Here is a 15,899-nt window from a genome sequence, read left to right as displayed (position 1 = left end):
TGATTTATTTAAACTTTCATAATATACTTCTTTTAATAGTTGATAAGTTCAAATCATTCATCTTCGTCATTTCCCTTCTAGATAGTTTTCAGATTAGGACACAAAATCTGCCTCGTCTATCTAAGCCTCGTCTAATCCACAGACGACCTCCACTGGTTTGGCTTATCAACTTTTGGTATAAAGGATGGGTTAACCCCTACTCTTTCTATATCACTACACTGTCTACTGGTGTCATCATCATCATCATCATCCAACTATTTATTACTTACCGGGTACGTTAGCATCCGAGAGAATAACTTTGATGCCTTTCCAGCCAGGGTCATTGTTGAGACGATCATGTATGTAATAGTGAAGACATGCAGAGAGACAAGCCATGAACGGAGTACCCTGTAAAGTGGAGAAGAGAATAGTCAACATAATAGGAGTAGTCACTTTACTATTTGATACCAAACTAGATTAGAATAAGTAGTTTCTTTCCTCCTATCACTAATGTTTGAAGCTGAAGAGACTGTGACATCTAACCTTGTGAGGACTACTGAGAAGCTGACGGAGTACCCTGTAAAGTGGAGAAGAGAATAGTCAACATAATAGGAGTAGTCACTTTACTATCTGATACCAAACTAGATTAGAATAAATAGTTTCTTTCCTCGACGGAGTACCCTGTAAAGTGGAGAAGAGAATAGTCAACATAATAGGAGTAGTCACTTTACTATCTGATACCAAACTAGATTAGAATAAGTAAGTAGTTTCTTTCCTCCTATCACTAATGTTTGAAGCTGAAGAGACTATGATATCTAACCTCGTGAGGACTACTGAGAAGCTCTAATAGTGAAGACATGCAGAGAGACGAGCCATGAACGGAGTACCCTGTAAAGTGGAGAAGAGAATAGTCAACATAATAGGAGTAGTCAGTTTACTATCTGATACCAAACTAGATTAGAATAAGTAGTTTCTTTCCTCCTATCACTAATGTCTGAAGCTGAAGAGACTATGACATCTAACCTTGTGAGGACTACTGAGAAGCTGGTTAAAAATCCATGGAAAAGGCTAGACATAAATAATATGAGCTCGGCATTTTAAGGCTACCTAAAAGGAGGCTTTTACTTACGGGTGTGATACAGTTACTATCGAAATGAGAGCCCTTCTCTTTCTCCGGAGGTAGTATGCACCCATCAGCCAGAAGTTTCTCTCGTATGCGCGCTACTTCCGCTATTTTCTCCGCTGTCTCTTTGGATGCGCGGAATCGGCGCGAGCGCTGTTGATTCATTTTAGCGCGAGGCGCAACACCATCAATTGCCATGTAGAGTAGTTTCCGCGGTCGTACAATACGGAATAGACGGTCAATGGTTGATTCATTTTAGCGCGAGGTGCAACACCATCGATTGCCATGTAGAGTAGTTTGCGCGGGCGTACAATACGAAACAGACGGTCAATACATTCGAAGATGGCAACCATCATCTCGTCCTCATCCTTTGGTGCAGGTCTGGAAATTAAGAAATTGATTGAGTCAAGTGTGCTCTTGGTTTTAAAAAGAGATTTTTCCTTTAGTTTGATGGTCTCTTTGTTTCACCATTGCTTTGTTTTTAGTTTTGATTAAGTACCTATATAAGGCTAAAATTTTCAACACATTAAGGAAACTGAGTTATTGGATTTTAACTGTCATGGGGAATCTGCAGGTGTGCCTAGAGAAGTAGGTACATAACTATGTGAGTTTCAAATTCAAAGCATTCAGAAAAAAAAACACATTTTTCCAAGGAAAGAATAGGTGAGTATTTAGAGTTGTACAGTAAGTACAATTTGATGAATTGGATACTTTACAAATGGAGTTTGTTAACTCTGGATATCTGTTTCACACATACAGCACCTAATTCTTCACAAAATGACTGAGTCTTCAGTAGGGTATTGGACCTGATTAGATGATTGGAAACTTACTTATCTTCAGGATGGGTACAAGGATGAATAATACCATTCATGTCCAGATATAAGTTGTCAAATTCCATACCATTTGGATTAGGCTTGGATGAGTCAAATGGGATCTTTTGTCCATTGACTTCTTGAGGCTGAAAGAGGAGAAAAAAAATAAATAGGTTACAATAACAAATTTTAAGCAGCCCTAATATTTATTCCTACTTGCACTTTGAGCTTGGGAGGATATGAAGCCCTCAAAGCTTGGCATGTTTGCTATGTGGGGTTTGCATATGGTCACGCTTCCTTTTTTTTGGGTGCTGTGCATACACCCAGGGGTTTGCACCCTTGTTTACAATCCAACCTGTGTTAGCACTTTCAAAGCAGGTATGCTACTGACCAAACTAACTAGGCTGGCAAAAGAGTATGGCTTTGAATCTGGAAAAAAAGACAAGGTTAAAAAACCCATTTGCCCCATCATAAATAAAACCTGATACCTACTTACACTGTTTTACAGGATGACATATTTGAATTTGACCGACCCTGACATGCTACACTACCAAGAGGCCGACTACTCCATCAAAGAGAACATCTCCTACTCACCCTGTCTACCTGGTGTAGATTTCACTGAGCTACCCTCCTGTGTAGACTCCATGTCGTCTTATCACTTGTACGAGAGCATACCTCAGTGGTGTGAGTTCTACGAGCCCTATCTCATCTGGGATGCGGTGCATAGTGAACATGTTAGTCATGCTGTGGCTCTTAGACATTATCCACAATGTGCCACTGTTACTGAACTATAGTAAGTACTAGTCCAGTGAACAATGTACCACTGTCACTGAACTATAGTAAGTACTAGTCCAGTGAACAATGTGCCACTGTCACTGAACTATAGTAAGTACTAGTCCAGTGAACAATGTACCACTGTCACTGAACTATAGTAAGTACTAGTCCAGTGAACAATGTGCCACTGTCACTGAACTATAGTTAGTATTGGCTCAGTAAACTGGGGAACTTATTCAGAAAATGGGTTCCGACAGAACCCTCAGGGGCCAAATTTTAATGAGCAATTTTCATTTGTGTCAAACATTTTGTTAGGTTTCAACTCATTGATTTCTTTGTGATACTAGTAACATAAACAGATGAAGTACTGCTGATTTGTGTCAAACATTTTGTTAGGTTTCAACTCATTGATTTCTTTGTGATACTAGTAACATAAACAGATGAAGTACTGCTGATGAAGAAAGACCTTCTGACAAAACTCATCACTTTCATATTCTGTTTCAGTCAAGATGTCCAATATGTAAGCAGCGCTGTATCAACTAATAAACCCACTGATGTCTTCATGAAAACCTTCGGAGTTCAGGTGAATAAAACACATTAAAATCTTTGATTTTTTTCCTTAATGAGCTAAGCACATCACCCCAATAAAACAGCTACCTTGTTGCTCTCTTAGGTCTTCAAACAGGAATCTAGAGATATTTTACGTAGCGCTTGACACACTTGGGGGTAAAATCCACCTGAAAACTTTGCATTTTGCCACTTACCTAGGATTACCACTTAATATTCATAATATTTATATCAATTTTTCCTTCTCCCTTAGCGTACAAGGAGTATTCTATCATGTGCATATTGACAAAACTCATCACTTTCATATTCTGTTTCAGTCAAGATGTCCAATATGTAAGCAGCGCTGTATCAACTAATAAACCCACTGATGTCTCCATGAAAACCTTCGGAGTTCAGGTGAATAAAACACATTAAAATCTTTGATTTTTTTCCTTAATGAGCCAAGCACATCACCCCAATAAAACAGCTACCTTGTTGCTCTCTTAGGTCTTCAAACAGGAATCTAGAGATATTTTATGTAGCGCTTGACACACTTGGGGGTAAAATCCACCTGAAAACTTTGCATTTTGCCACTTACCTATCTTTTTGAGGATTACCACTTAATATTCCTAATATTTATATCAATTTTTCCTTCTCCCTTAGGGTACAAGGAGTATTCTATCATGTGCATATTGTAAAAGGAGAGTGTTCAAGACTTCACCTCACGTGTGTAGATGTGGTGCTATCTATGATGATAAACAATGTCAATACAAACACTGGCCTCAACACAAACCTCACTGTATCACGTACGTATTTAAAAAAAATATTTAAAAAGTTTATCTTGGAGGGTTTCAGCAGCCATTATCTCTGTAGGTAATGGCTTCCAGCAAAAAAGGTTTAAGTATGTTAGACCTCTGGATCTCAACACTAGAGTCAAGTAAGTAAGACACTGTTAGTATTAGATGACTCTCCAATTGAAAGTTCGCTGGTTCAATTCCAGTGAAGATATTCAATTTTATGCTGATTCTTACCGAGATTTTTTTTGATAGAGAGAAGGAACTGTAACAATGAATGTTCTATCTACCTCTGTAAAATCAAACCTGTGCTTTTCTTGTTTTCAGGGTAAAGAATACAAATGACGGTAAGGTAGATCTCAAGGAAGAATTAAAACCAAATCTAAAACTAGAAAACAATGGAGAGGATTTTGATAAAGTTATTCAAGCTTTCAAGTAAGTGTCATATGTTCAAATTGTTTTCAAGACATTCTTTTTTGATTGAGCTAAAATCAAGCCATTAAATAGCTCGTTAAACGAATCAATCAATCAATCATTCTTTTTTGTTTTGTGTATCTCATGAACGGCTTATAAGATTTTGATGAATTTTGGCAGATACATTTAAAATCGAAAGGACATTAACTCACTAGATTTTGGACCCGACCAAACCACTAGGGGCCTCATATGGAGAAAAATCATAGAACTACCTAAATTTATGGAGAAAAATCATAGAACTACCTAAATTTATGGAGAAAAATCATAGAACTACCTAAATTTATGGAGAAAAATCATAGAACTACCTAAATTTATGGAGAAAAATCATAGAACTACCTAAATTTATGGAGAAAAATCATAGAACTACCTAAATTTATGGAGAAAAATCATAGAACTACCTAAATTTATGGAGAAAAATCATAGAACTACCTAAATTTATGGAGAAAAATCATAGAACTACCTAAATTTATGGAGAAAAATCATAGAACTACCTAAATTTATGGAGAAAAATCATAGAACTACCTAAATTTATGGAGAAAAATCATAGAACTACCTAAATTTATGGAGAAAAATCATAGAACTACCTAAATTTATGGAGAAAAATCATAGAACTACCTAAATTTATGGAGAAAAATCATAGAACTACCTAAATTTATGGAGAAAAATCATAGAACTACCTAAATTTATGGAGAAAAATCATAGAACTACCTAAATTTATGGAGAAAAATCATAGAACTACCTAAATTTATGGAGAAAAATCATAGAACTACCTAAATTTATGGAGAAAAATCATAGAACTACCTAAATTTATGGAGAAAAATCATAGAACTACCTAAATTTATGGAGAAAAATCATAGAACTACCTAAATTTATGGAGAAAAATCATAGAACTACCTAAATTTATGGAGAAAAATCATAGAACTACCTAAATTTATGGAGAAAAATCATAGAACTACCTAAATTTATGGAGAAAAATCATAGAACTACCTAAATTTATGGAGAAAAATCATAGAACTACCTAAATTTATGGAGAAAAATCATAGAACTACCTAAATTTATGGAGAAAAATCATAGAACTACCTAAATTTATGGAGAAAAATCATAGAACTACCTAAATTTATGGAGAAAAATCATAGAACTACCTAAATTTATGGAGAAAAATCATAGAACTACCTAAATTTATGGAGAAAAATCATAGAACTACCTAAATTTATGGAGAAAAATCATAGAACTACCTAAATTTATGGAGAAAAATCATAGAACTACCTAAATTTATGGAGAAAAATCATAGAACTACCTAAATTTATGGAGAAAAATCATAGAACTGAATTTTTATTTTTCCACCAAGTTTAAACTTCAACTCGAAGATTTTTTTTCTAGTTTGTCTCTTTTGTTTTGACATAATTTTTCGAACGGTTTGTCCGATATTAATGAAATACACCAAAATGTTAAACTCGCATTTTTTTCTTCTTTTTTTTTTACTGGACTTTGGGGCCTTGGGGGTCAGTAAGGGTTGTTTTTTATGTAATCCTTCCTGTTCAAATAGTCGTCATTATTTCAGGTCAGTTAGTAGGAGTATTCCTGGATAAGTATGAACTATACGTACGAGCTATTGTGGTATTGACTACCAGGCTTGGTTTAATAGGAGTCTTAGCTCTGGAGTTGGGAACATTCGTGTTAGTGCCGTCAGTCAAACCATTGCCAGCCCTGAGTATGTTTAGTGAAGGTGCTTACAATGTACATTGCAATATTGTTATCAAGGACGCAGGCGCTAACTTCACAAATATCAAAAACAGCCGGAAAAGCGCGGTTTTTGTTTTGAAAAATACTTTACTTTTGCAAATGCAAACTTGCATAAGTTGAAACACTTGAAACCAGTGACTAGTGATCTGAGTGATCCAGTGAAGTTGATACTGAGATATCAGTCTTATGTTACTAATGTACAGAGTAATTGACCCAAACACAGAGCCGGGAATCGAACCCGGAACCTCTGATGTGGAAGTCTGGTTTGGCATCCACTCCGCCACGGAGGTTAAGTCAACATTTTTACAATAAACTAGTATAACTTCGCAATAACTGTAAGTAGTAATAGAAAGGAAAAATAAATTTTATTCGAAACCTAATAAAAGGCGAACCTACGCGTTACGTCTAATCTTACGTTTTGCAGTCAGCACGCTCCGTTTGATTTAAGTGATACGATAAACTGATAAAAGGTAAAAAGGTACCATTTAGTTTTAGACGAAGCGTGTAGAGTCGCCTTAAGATACTTATATTGACTATCTTGATTTCAGGCCACCCGATTGTTCACCAAGCTCAAAGACTCTACTCACAAGTTCCGAGCATTCGATACAGACTACAATGCTTGTACTGTACAACCTAGCGCTGACAAGGCAGACGCGCTACCCTTCAAGCTAACTAGACTTGTTATTCAAGAATTTCATCCCATAATAATAGAGTTACATCATAGAACTTTTCTGTAGACCAGGGTCTTAATTTTCCCTCAGGTATGCTAGCATTGCATCCGCTGTTAACCTATGGTGTAGTCAGAATCATCATCTAGACTCAAACAGTGACTGGATACCAAACAAGAATGAAGTAGTAGGGGTTCGATTACCGGATGGGGAATATAGGAGAGGTCAAATCATTGGGACTGTACAGCTGAAGAGAACCAGCGAGCTCAACTGTGAACAGGAAGCTGATTCAAATGAAGAAAAGGGAACTACTTCCAAGAATTCCGGGAAGACTACACCTAATTTAGCCAACTCCAAGGAAAAGAGAACCGATTCCAAGAATTCAAAAGCTGATTCTAAAGGAGAAGGAACTAAGGCTGACAAATCAGATGACATTCCGGAGGATGACAGATATTACGTGGTCAGCTTGATAGATTTCGGAAGCAATATGAAGGTGTCCAGTCAAGATTTGGTGCGGTTACCCTATCATTTGAAACAGGTAAGAAACTTTTAGATGGTGTGGGGGGAAGGGGAGAATGAAACAATAAGAAGTAGGGTAGGTGTACCAAGATAGTAAGACATACTAAGAAAACAAACATGTAAAATAGAGTGGATATCACAGTAGGCTTGTAGTCCGAATGTCCTGAGTTTGATTCCTAACAGAGTCGGTTATTTTTTTGAGCGCTGAGAGGGAAAGTGTGCTTATCATGATTGTCTAGTTTCATCAAAATCGGGCCAACCTTTCGGGAGTTATGGTGAAACATAAGGAAACTAAATGCTAAATGGACGGTTAAAACTCATTTGAGCGCTGAGAGGGAAAGTGTGCTTATCATGATTGTCTAGTTTCATCAAAATCGGGCCAACCTTTCGGGAGTTATGGTGAAACATGAGCAAACTAAATGTTAAATGGACGGTTAAAACTCGCTTTGTTTAATTAACTCGATAGTTATTATTAAAAAACGATGTATGATTTTGTTTTAAACAGGAGCCCTGCTGTTGTAGCAAGATCAGTCTGAAGAATCAATCTCTCATGTTAAATGTTGAATGTTACTTATATTTGGATTTACTAGTTCGAGATCAAACCTCTCTCATAGTGGTAAGTAATTGTATTCATTGGTATTCATAATTGGAAGGCAAGTAATTGTCATAATAAATTCTTCAAATAAAATATGAACTCGCTTTGTTTAATTAACTCGATAGTTATTATTAAAAAACGATGTATGATTTTGTTTTAAACAGGAGCCCTGCTGTTGTAGCAAGATCAGTCTGAAGAATCAATCTCTCATGTTAAATGTTGAATGTTACTTATATTTGGATTTACTAGTTCGAGATCAAGCCCCTCTCATAGTGGTAAGTAATTGTATTCATTGGTATTCATAATTGGAAGGCAAGTAATTGTCATAATAAGTAAATTCTTCAAATAAAATATTTCATGAAATACTTGAGAAGAAGAGAGCACGCTTCTGAATATCTGATGCTCAGGCTATTACCCCTTTGGATGACAATCCTTGCAAGAAAAATTGAGAATAGGCTAAAGTCTACGCTATATTTTGTATCGGTATCGCTCAAAAACCTTTATAAATAGAGAGAAAATTTATAATAATTATGTGAAACATAGAGGTGACAATGCATTTACATATATTTATATTTTTTCAGAACTTGATGGATGAAGAAGAATCTATGGCGGACCTGTTCGATGAAAATGGAAAATCTATATGCAATGATCTCGAGAAACTAACTGCATTACCTTGGAAAATACCACAGGGGATAATAGGAAATCCTTTACAATGTAAGGTCTCTTTTCAGAACTTGATGGATGAAGAAGAATCTATGGCGGACCTGTTAGATGAAAATGGAAAATCTATATGCAATGATCTCGAGAAACTATCTGCATTACCTTGGAAAATACCACAGGGGATAATAGGAAATCCTTTACAATGTAAGGTCTCATTTAACAGATTTTTTTTTATCGTATGGACGTTTTATTTTTTCAAATGATATACTGGATCCTGTAGTCTCTAAATACTGTAATGACTAAATCTCTAATTTGATTTGGCGCCTGCCTTAAAAGCGTTAGATTCCGGCCCGGGGCGAATTTTATCCTGAACGGATAAGGTTCGTTGGCTTTCTTTTCTCTTCGATTTCGGGACGATAAAAACTCAACAGTTTAGTTAAAATTCCCTCTATCAAACCTCTTAAAAAAAAACTGATAAATAAAATGATTTGTGTATTCTGTTGATTTCAGCGGAGCATGTATCTACTCTCATCTACTTATAGAGGTAAACTCTGTAGCCAGGCAACAGCTTCTGAACTAAGTGTTTTGATATCCTCAATATTTCCCTTAAATGACAAACATGGACAGTCATATAGGATATGGTCAGTAGTCTGTTTAGAGTGATGTTGTTCAGCATTGGTTTTCATTCTTAAAAGGTCAGCTCCAGATTGACTTTTTTGGAACAAATATTTAGATGCCATTTCTACCTGAAGCCCATTAGGTAAAGGAACCTTTTAGAAGATGTACAAACAAAAAACCCACCCAGAGGCTTGAGGCCTGTTCCCACTTGTCATTAGTTTAACACAATTTTTTCCGAATGTCCTGTAGGCAATGTAATTTTAATGAGAGTTTCACACAACACAATTCCCCTCCCCCCTCCCCAAACAACAAATAGAAAAGGGCCTTTAGGTGTAGAAACTAAAGGTTCAATAGTTGTAAGCTTCACAAATCTGTGAATTTGTCCCCCCCCACCCCTGATGAGGATTTTTGTCTATAAGCCAAGCCCCTAGCAACAGGCAACCAGCAACAAGCAATCCGCCGCAGGTCGCTGTTGCCTGTTGCTAGGTTAGGTTGCCCCAGTGAATGATTTGTGTATTCTGTTGATTTCAGCGGAGCATGTATCTACTCTCCCTCAGCTTCAGATACCTCTCTATCCTCTACTACAGGGTGACCGTATTCAACTCAAACTCATGAAACTCCTAGGCCAGGGCTTTGCCTCCATGATGGTGCTAAGTAGGGAGGAACACCACTATGTCCAAACTGTATTAACGCCCTGTATACAAGAGTATTGTGAGCAGTTGTCTTGTGATAAATACAACCCTTGCTCTGGTGCATACTGTATGGCATATTGTAGAGGTTAGTGGTCACCGTGTATTTGCCATGCATATTCTAAGAAACACTTCTCACTTCGTGAATTTGCGCGCCAAAAACAAGAAGAAAAACGTTGTAAATGTCGGAAGTATTTAACCATTGGGCCATTCTTGTGATTTTTCAACAGTTGTTAATTATTATTCTTTTCACGAGGAGTTATGGGTAATATATAAGGAAATTTCAATTGATTGTATTGATCATGAATGGTCACGAATCTCGTTCCCCAAATAACACTCCGGCCAAGTGAGATTAATGTGTTTATTTTTTCGCCAATGGACATTAAAACAGAGATGGGCAAATCATTAGTTAATTAACAACTACAACTGAATTAGTTGGTCAACCGCCAACTAGAACTAACAACTATTAGTTGTTAGTTGAAAAAGTAGTTGAACTAATATTTTAATTAACTACGCCCATCTCTGCATTAAAACCCCGATTGTGAGGAGACTTTAGCTGTCAACAGCGATGGCGAATCTTTGAAAACACGATTTTTTTCCCTTTTTTCTATCGTTAGTAAACTTTAATAATAAACGATTACCTATTTGTTTCAGATCTGAAGCTATGGACTCGAGCTCATTGTGATAAAAGCTCACAGCAGCATGGACATGTGTATCTATTCCTAGTGGACTATGGCGTGCATGCACATTTACCCATCACTGATATCCGACCCTGTCATGAATGGATTTCGCGATTTTGTTCGCGGATTTCGCGATTATGTTCGCGGATTTGGCGATTATGTTCGCGGATTTGGCGATTATCTTCGCGGATTTCGCGATTATGTTCGCGGATTTGGCAATTTTGTTCGCGGATTTTGCGATTATGTTCGCGGATTTCGCGATTATGTTCGCGGATTTTGCGATTATGTAAGTCTAAATTGCCTATTGTTTGTTTTTCTAGAGTTGCCTTTTTTAAATTAAATTTTTTTCCTTTTTTTTTTTTTTTTTTTTTTACCTACAAAGAAAAAAAAAAACACATAATCAAAGGAATGATGTCCTCTGTGCTCTTTATTGACAAATTAACAAACAAAGTACAAAGACAGTTCAGAAGATTGTTTAATTGTTACCTACCCACTAGAAATAAAATGGTTATTTTAGTTATGCAAATTATTACATCCTCGGTTGTTTTTTCTTCTTTCTTTTTTCCTCAGCTGAATTGTAAACAACTGGGTTTCCTCATGGTACCTACCTAACAACAAAGGAACTTTCAAGTTCCTGGGGAAAAGCCAGAGTTTGATGGCATATTTTGTATTTGTACAGGATTCATAAGCCAACTAGAAATAAAATGGTTATTTTCGTTATGCAAATTATTACATCCTCGGTTGTTTTTTCTTCTTTCTTTTTTCCTCAGCTGAATAAAATTGTAAACAACTGGCTTTCCTCATGGTAGGAACTTTCAAGTTCCTGGGGAAAAGCCAGAGTTCGATGGCATATTTTGTATTTGTACAGGATTTATATTAATCACCCTAGAAACCTGCCACATCTCTGGCACTTTGTCGTAGTGTCTGACAATATCTCTATTAGATTTCAGTCATACTACAATCTTATGTTAAAGTTTTCGTTAATCTCCAAGCAAACAGTCTCCAAGCATTTTCATATGTTAACAAACAGTGAACATATTGTCCCTGGGTACACTGAGGGTCTACTTGTTCTCAGAATCATGTATGGGTTCTAGAAACCTGCCACATCTCTGGCACTTTGTCGTAGTGTCTGACAATATCTCTATTAGATTTCAGTCATACTACAATCTCCTAGAAACCTGCCACATCTCTGGCACTTTGTCGTAGTGTCTGACAATATCTCTATTAGATTTCAGTCATACTACAATCTCATGTTGAAGTTTTCGTTAATCTCCAAGCATGCTCGGAAACTATGCCCGAACAGTCTCCAAGCATTTTCATATGTTAACAAACAGTGAATTGTCCCTGGGTACACTGAGGGTCTACTTGTTCTCAGAATCAACATGCTCGGAATCTCCAAGCAAACAGTCTCCAAGCATTTTCATATGTTAACAAACAGTGAACATATTGTCCCTGGGTACACTGAGGGTTTACTTGTTCTCAGAATTATGTATGGATGTTATGTTGAAGTTTTCGTTAATCTCCAAGCATGCTCGGAAACTATGCCCGAACAGTCTCCAAGCATTTTCATATGTTAACAAACAGTGAACATATTGTCCCTGGATACACTGAGGGTCATGTATGGATGTGTTAACATCAAAATACAAAACATTGATGGCTCTTACAAATACTTTCCAAAGTACTTGTAGTCCACATGTGTACTAATCCATTGTCTACAATTTCCAATATTATTCTTAATCATATACTCGAACGTATAAGGATTAATATTATCCCTTGCCTCTCTCTCTTCTTTCTCCTTCATCTCCCGCAGGATGTCTTCATTACATGGCATACATTTGAAAGGCATCTTGGACGCGCAACTACGTAGGTAGGGCAGAACCTCTTCATAAGAACATTTACCTCCTACTTCTATAATGATACGTCCGGTCTTCACTGGAGTGACATAGTGATCTATAGAACCTTTGCCACCACCCATCCTCGAACCAAGACCCTGGGGAATAAATCATGTATTAGGTGTTACAGCTCCTGTTAGTAAAAATAACTATAATAACAATTTTCATTTAGCCATTTATAAGTTTTCTAACCATTCCTCACAGCAAATAATTCACTTGTCTATACAAGGTTAACAACTGGAAGCCAGCCTTGTTACCTTGGAGAGTAGCACAAATATCTTGTAAGTGCTAGGTCGCGGGTTCGATTCCCGCGCGGAGCGGAGCACCACCCATCCTCGAACCAAGACCCTGGGGAATAAATCATGTATTAGGTGTTACTGCTCCTGTTAGTAAAAATAACTATAATAACAACTTTCACCTATAGAACCTTTGCCACCACCCATCCTCGAACCAAGACCCTGGGGAATAAATCATGTATTAGGTGTTACTGCTCCTGTTAGTACACCACCCATCCTCGAACCAAGACCCTGGGGAATAAATCATGTATTAGGTGTTACTGCTCCTGTTAGTAAAAATAACTATAATAACAATTTTCATTTGGCCATTTGTAAGTTTTCTAACCATTCCTCACAGCAAATAATTCACTTGTCTATACAAGGTTAACAACTGGAAGCCAGCCTAGTTACCTTGGAGAGTAGCACAAGAATCTTGTAAGTGCTAGGTCGTGGGTTCGATTCCCGCGCGGAGCGGACTTTATCCTAAAGAGGTAAGATTTGTTCTGGCTTTCTAATATTTAGTCCTCCTCTCTTTGATTTCGAGAAGATAAGACTTCAGTAGTTACAGTTTGCTCTCAAGTTATTTTATCATGTTTCCTCTCAGCTAGAGCTGAAAACAAGATTGAAATATTCAAACTAAATAAGATTTGTTCTGGCTTTCTAATATTTAGTCCTCCTCTCTTTGATTTCGAGAAGATAAGACTTCAGTAGTTACAGTTCGCTCTCAAGTTATTTTATCATGTTTCCTCTCAGCTAGAGCTGGAAACAAGATTGAAATATTCAAACTAAGACGGTAATTATTCTGAACCTTTGTTTTTACCTTCTTAGTGACTGGTAGCCAAGGAGGATCCACTCTCCACACAGCAAACATTTTCTTTACATCTAATTTCCTCATCATGGCAAATCGGATTGTTTCAAAATGACGATAGTTCATTCTGCCTCCAGACAAAGCCTGTGGAAACAATACATTTAGAATTATGAGGAGCAATCTTAATAAAGGAAGGACAAAATGAATAAAGTACTATGTAAAAAGGCACCTAGCATTACAATTCATAGTCACAAATAGAACTAAAGTACTAAGCAAGAAATTTGTAGATAAATACTTACAACCAGGCCATATTGCTTATGAATGAGATAGTTGTGAATTTCTTCAGGCCCTCTCAACAAATCAAGACGTTTGGTTGTCCTTGGTGTTTTGTGGTTGTATATGAAAGTGGGCACTTTGTCGACAAATTTCAACCGGGGTCTTTCAGGCATAACAATATCTGAAGGGAAAGGGTGAAATTAATGAAAATACAAGTTTAAATTATTAGGCAAGTACCTAATTACCTATACTGATATTTTGTAATGGAACTAAGAAAACTATAGATTGGGTAGAAAAGCCCTGTTATCTATATTATTATATTAGGTATATTACCTAGCTAAGTACTTGTAGCTTTTTTTTTTTCATTTATTACTTACGATCATAATTAGGAGGTTTTTTGATATTCTTCAAACCTGCAGTGCAAACAATTTGACCTATTGGCCTTCTGAGGAAATCTGGAAAATATTAAAATGAAATTAATTTGGATGTTAGGTAATTAAACCTGCAGTGCAAACAATTTGACCTATTGGCCTTCTGAGGAAATCTGGAAAATATTAAAATGAAATTAATTTGGATGTTAGGTAATTAAATATCTCTTTCCTCTTCATTGCATTTTTGATCCAATGAAGTTGTTGTTCAGCATTGGTTTTCATTCTTAAAAGGTCAGCTCCAGATTGACTTTTTTGGAACAAATATTTAGATGCCATTTCTACCTGAACTAATGGGCTTCATTAGTTCAGGTAAAGGAACCTTTTAGAAGATGTACAAACAAAAAACCCACCCAGAGGCTTGAGGCCTGTTCCCACTTGTCATTAGTTTAACACAATTTTTTCCGAATGTCCTGTAGGCAATGTAATTTTAATGAGAGTTTCACACAACACAATTCCCCTCCCCCCTCCCCAAACAACAAATAGAAAAGGGCCTTTAGGTGTAGAAACTAAAGGTTCAATAGTTGTAAGCTTCACAAATCTGTGAATTTGTCCCCCCCCACCCCTGATGAGGATTTTTGTCTATAAGCCAAGCATATCCTGCTTGCCAAATTTATTATTCACAAATCTGTGAATTTGTCCCCCCCCACCCCTGATGAGGATTTTTGTCTATAAGCCAAGCATATCCTGCTTGCCAAATTTATTATTGTATGTGGCTTGAGAAGCAGGCACAATCTCAGTTTAACATCCCCCAATAAGATGATAGTTGAAAAGCTTTGAAGGAACCTACATAGGTAATACTTACAGCAATGTGTGATTTTTGGCACCAAAGCCATCTTCCTGATTGTATTTCTGAATGGATTGAATACCTTCTCTGGAAGTGTGATTTTTGGCACCAAAGCCATCTTCCTGATTGTATTTCTGAATGGATTGAATACCTTCTCTGGAAATGTGATTTTTGGCACCAAAGCCATCTTCCTGATTGTATTTCTGAATGGATTGAATACCTTCTCTGGAAATGTGTAGATGTCAAGGCAATTATGAAATGCCTACTTTAGACCAAGAAGTCAAGTTACTTGATCCCTTTTGACTTTTATTTCGCACTCTGCTCTGGCCAATTCCCTTTCTTTCCCTTGACTTCTTACTTTTTTCTTTCTTAGACTATGAAATGCCTACTTTAGACCAAGAAGTCAAGTTACTTGATCCCTTTTGACTTTTATTTCGCACTCTGGCCAATTCCCTTTCTTTCCCTTGACTTCTTACTTTTTTCAAGTGAATCGAAACAGATATCTCCACTAATAGAAATCCCATCATCTTCTAAATACTATCTCATTTTTGATAGTAAGTAGTATTTACAGTGGTACCTATGTCAGCTGCACAGATGTTGGCGTGTAGTGGTGATGTTAGTTTTCTTCCATGGAAGTATTTACGCATTATTTTTACCTGTCCGTTATGCAATTATTATTATATCTTCTTACATGCTCGCAAAACTCGGTTCCTGTGGCTCAAAGTGGTAGGATTTTCTGTATGTGTAGTCTGTTTCGTC

The 15,899-nt window shown here is 36.7% G+C and overlaps 4 protein-coding genes across 8 annotated transcripts in view; 2 read left to right on the top strand and 2 right to left on the bottom strand.

Annotated features, from left to right (window-relative positions):
• LOC103519323 (5'-3' exoribonuclease 2 homolog) overlaps positions 1-2,657 on the bottom strand; it is a 3,355-nt gene extending 698 nt beyond the window's left edge. The window contains exons 1-5 of the mRNA XM_008484408.3: positions 2,574-2,657; positions 1,933-2,060; positions 1,347-1,483; positions 1,109-1,257; positions 270-387 (exon numbers count right to left, since the gene is read on the bottom strand). Of these exons, the coding sequence (XP_008482630.2) occupies positions 270-387; positions 1,109-1,257; positions 1,347-1,483; positions 1,933-2,060; positions 2,574-2,657 (616 nt within the window). The remainder of the gene's footprint in view (positions 1-269; positions 388-1,108; positions 1,258-1,346; positions 1,484-1,932; positions 2,061-2,573) is intronic.
• Positions 2,429-4,591, top strand: LOC113471600. Of its 2 annotated transcripts, none has more exons than XM_026830863.1 (4): positions 2,429-2,707; positions 3,573-3,651; positions 3,898-4,040; positions 4,356-4,591. In XM_026830863.1, the coding sequence occupies exons 1-4, from the start codon at positions 2,454-2,456 to the stop codon at positions 4,465-4,467; spliced, it is 588 nt and encodes a 195-aa protein (XP_026686664.1). In that variant the 5' UTR covers positions 2,429-2,453; the 3' UTR covers positions 4,468-4,591. The 2 variants fall into 2 exon arrangements, with proteins under 2 accessions (XP_026686664.1, XP_026686663.1); XM_026830862.1 differs by lacking the exon at positions 3,573-3,651 and adding an exon at positions 3,193-3,271.
• LOC103519322 lies at positions 4,142-11,248 on the top strand. Its single transcript, XM_026830860.1, has 7 exons — positions 4,142-4,171; positions 7,007-7,451; positions 7,938-8,048; positions 8,609-8,741; positions 9,837-10,082; positions 10,649-10,784; positions 11,245-11,248. The coding sequence occupies exons 2-7, from the start codon at positions 7,401-7,403 to the stop codon at positions 11,246-11,248; spliced, it is 681 nt and encodes a 226-aa protein (XP_026686661.1). The 5' UTR covers positions 4,142-4,171; positions 7,007-7,400.
• Positions 11,249-11,385: 137 nt separating this feature from the next.
• LOC103519321 (39S ribosomal protein L16, mitochondrial) lies at positions 11,386-15,605 on the bottom strand. 4 transcript variants are annotated; one of them, XR_003394234.1, is made up of 8 exons: positions 15,361-15,508; positions 15,159-15,222; positions 14,303-14,380; positions 13,949-14,106; positions 13,662-13,793; positions 12,293-12,664; positions 11,853-12,055; positions 11,386-11,567 (listed from the first exon to the last, which is right to left on the bottom strand). XR_003394234.1 is itself a non-coding variant. In XM_008484402.3 (7 exons), exons 2-6 carry the CDS (start codon positions 15,187-15,189, stop codon positions 12,335-12,337), a joined length of 729 nt encoding a protein of 242 aa, XP_008482624.1. In that variant the 5' UTR covers positions 15,190-15,222; positions 15,361-15,508; the 3' UTR covers positions 11,386-11,764; positions 12,302-12,334. The 4 variants fall into 4 exon arrangements, 3 of the variants coding, with proteins under 3 accessions (XP_008482624.1, XP_008482627.1, XP_026686662.1); XM_008484402.3 differs by lacking the exon at positions 11,853-12,055 and having other exon boundaries at positions 11,386-11,764; positions 12,302-12,664; XM_008484405.3 differs by lacking the exons at positions 11,386-11,567; positions 11,853-12,055 and adding an exon at positions 12,065-12,174 and having other exon boundaries at positions 12,304-12,664.
• Positions 15,606-15,899: the final 294 nt, after the last annotated feature.

Source organism: Diaphorina citri, unplaced genomic scaffold (assembly GCF_000475195.1).
Source record: "Diaphorina citri unplaced genomic scaffold, Diaci psyllid genome assembly version 1.1 scaffold2663, whole genome shotgun sequence".
NCBI classification, from domain to species: domain Eukaryota; kingdom Metazoa; phylum Arthropoda; class Insecta; order Hemiptera; family Psyllidae; genus Diaphorina; species Diaphorina citri.
Note: the sequence above shows the minus strand (reverse complement) of the source record. Positions and strands in the feature narration are given on the sequence as shown.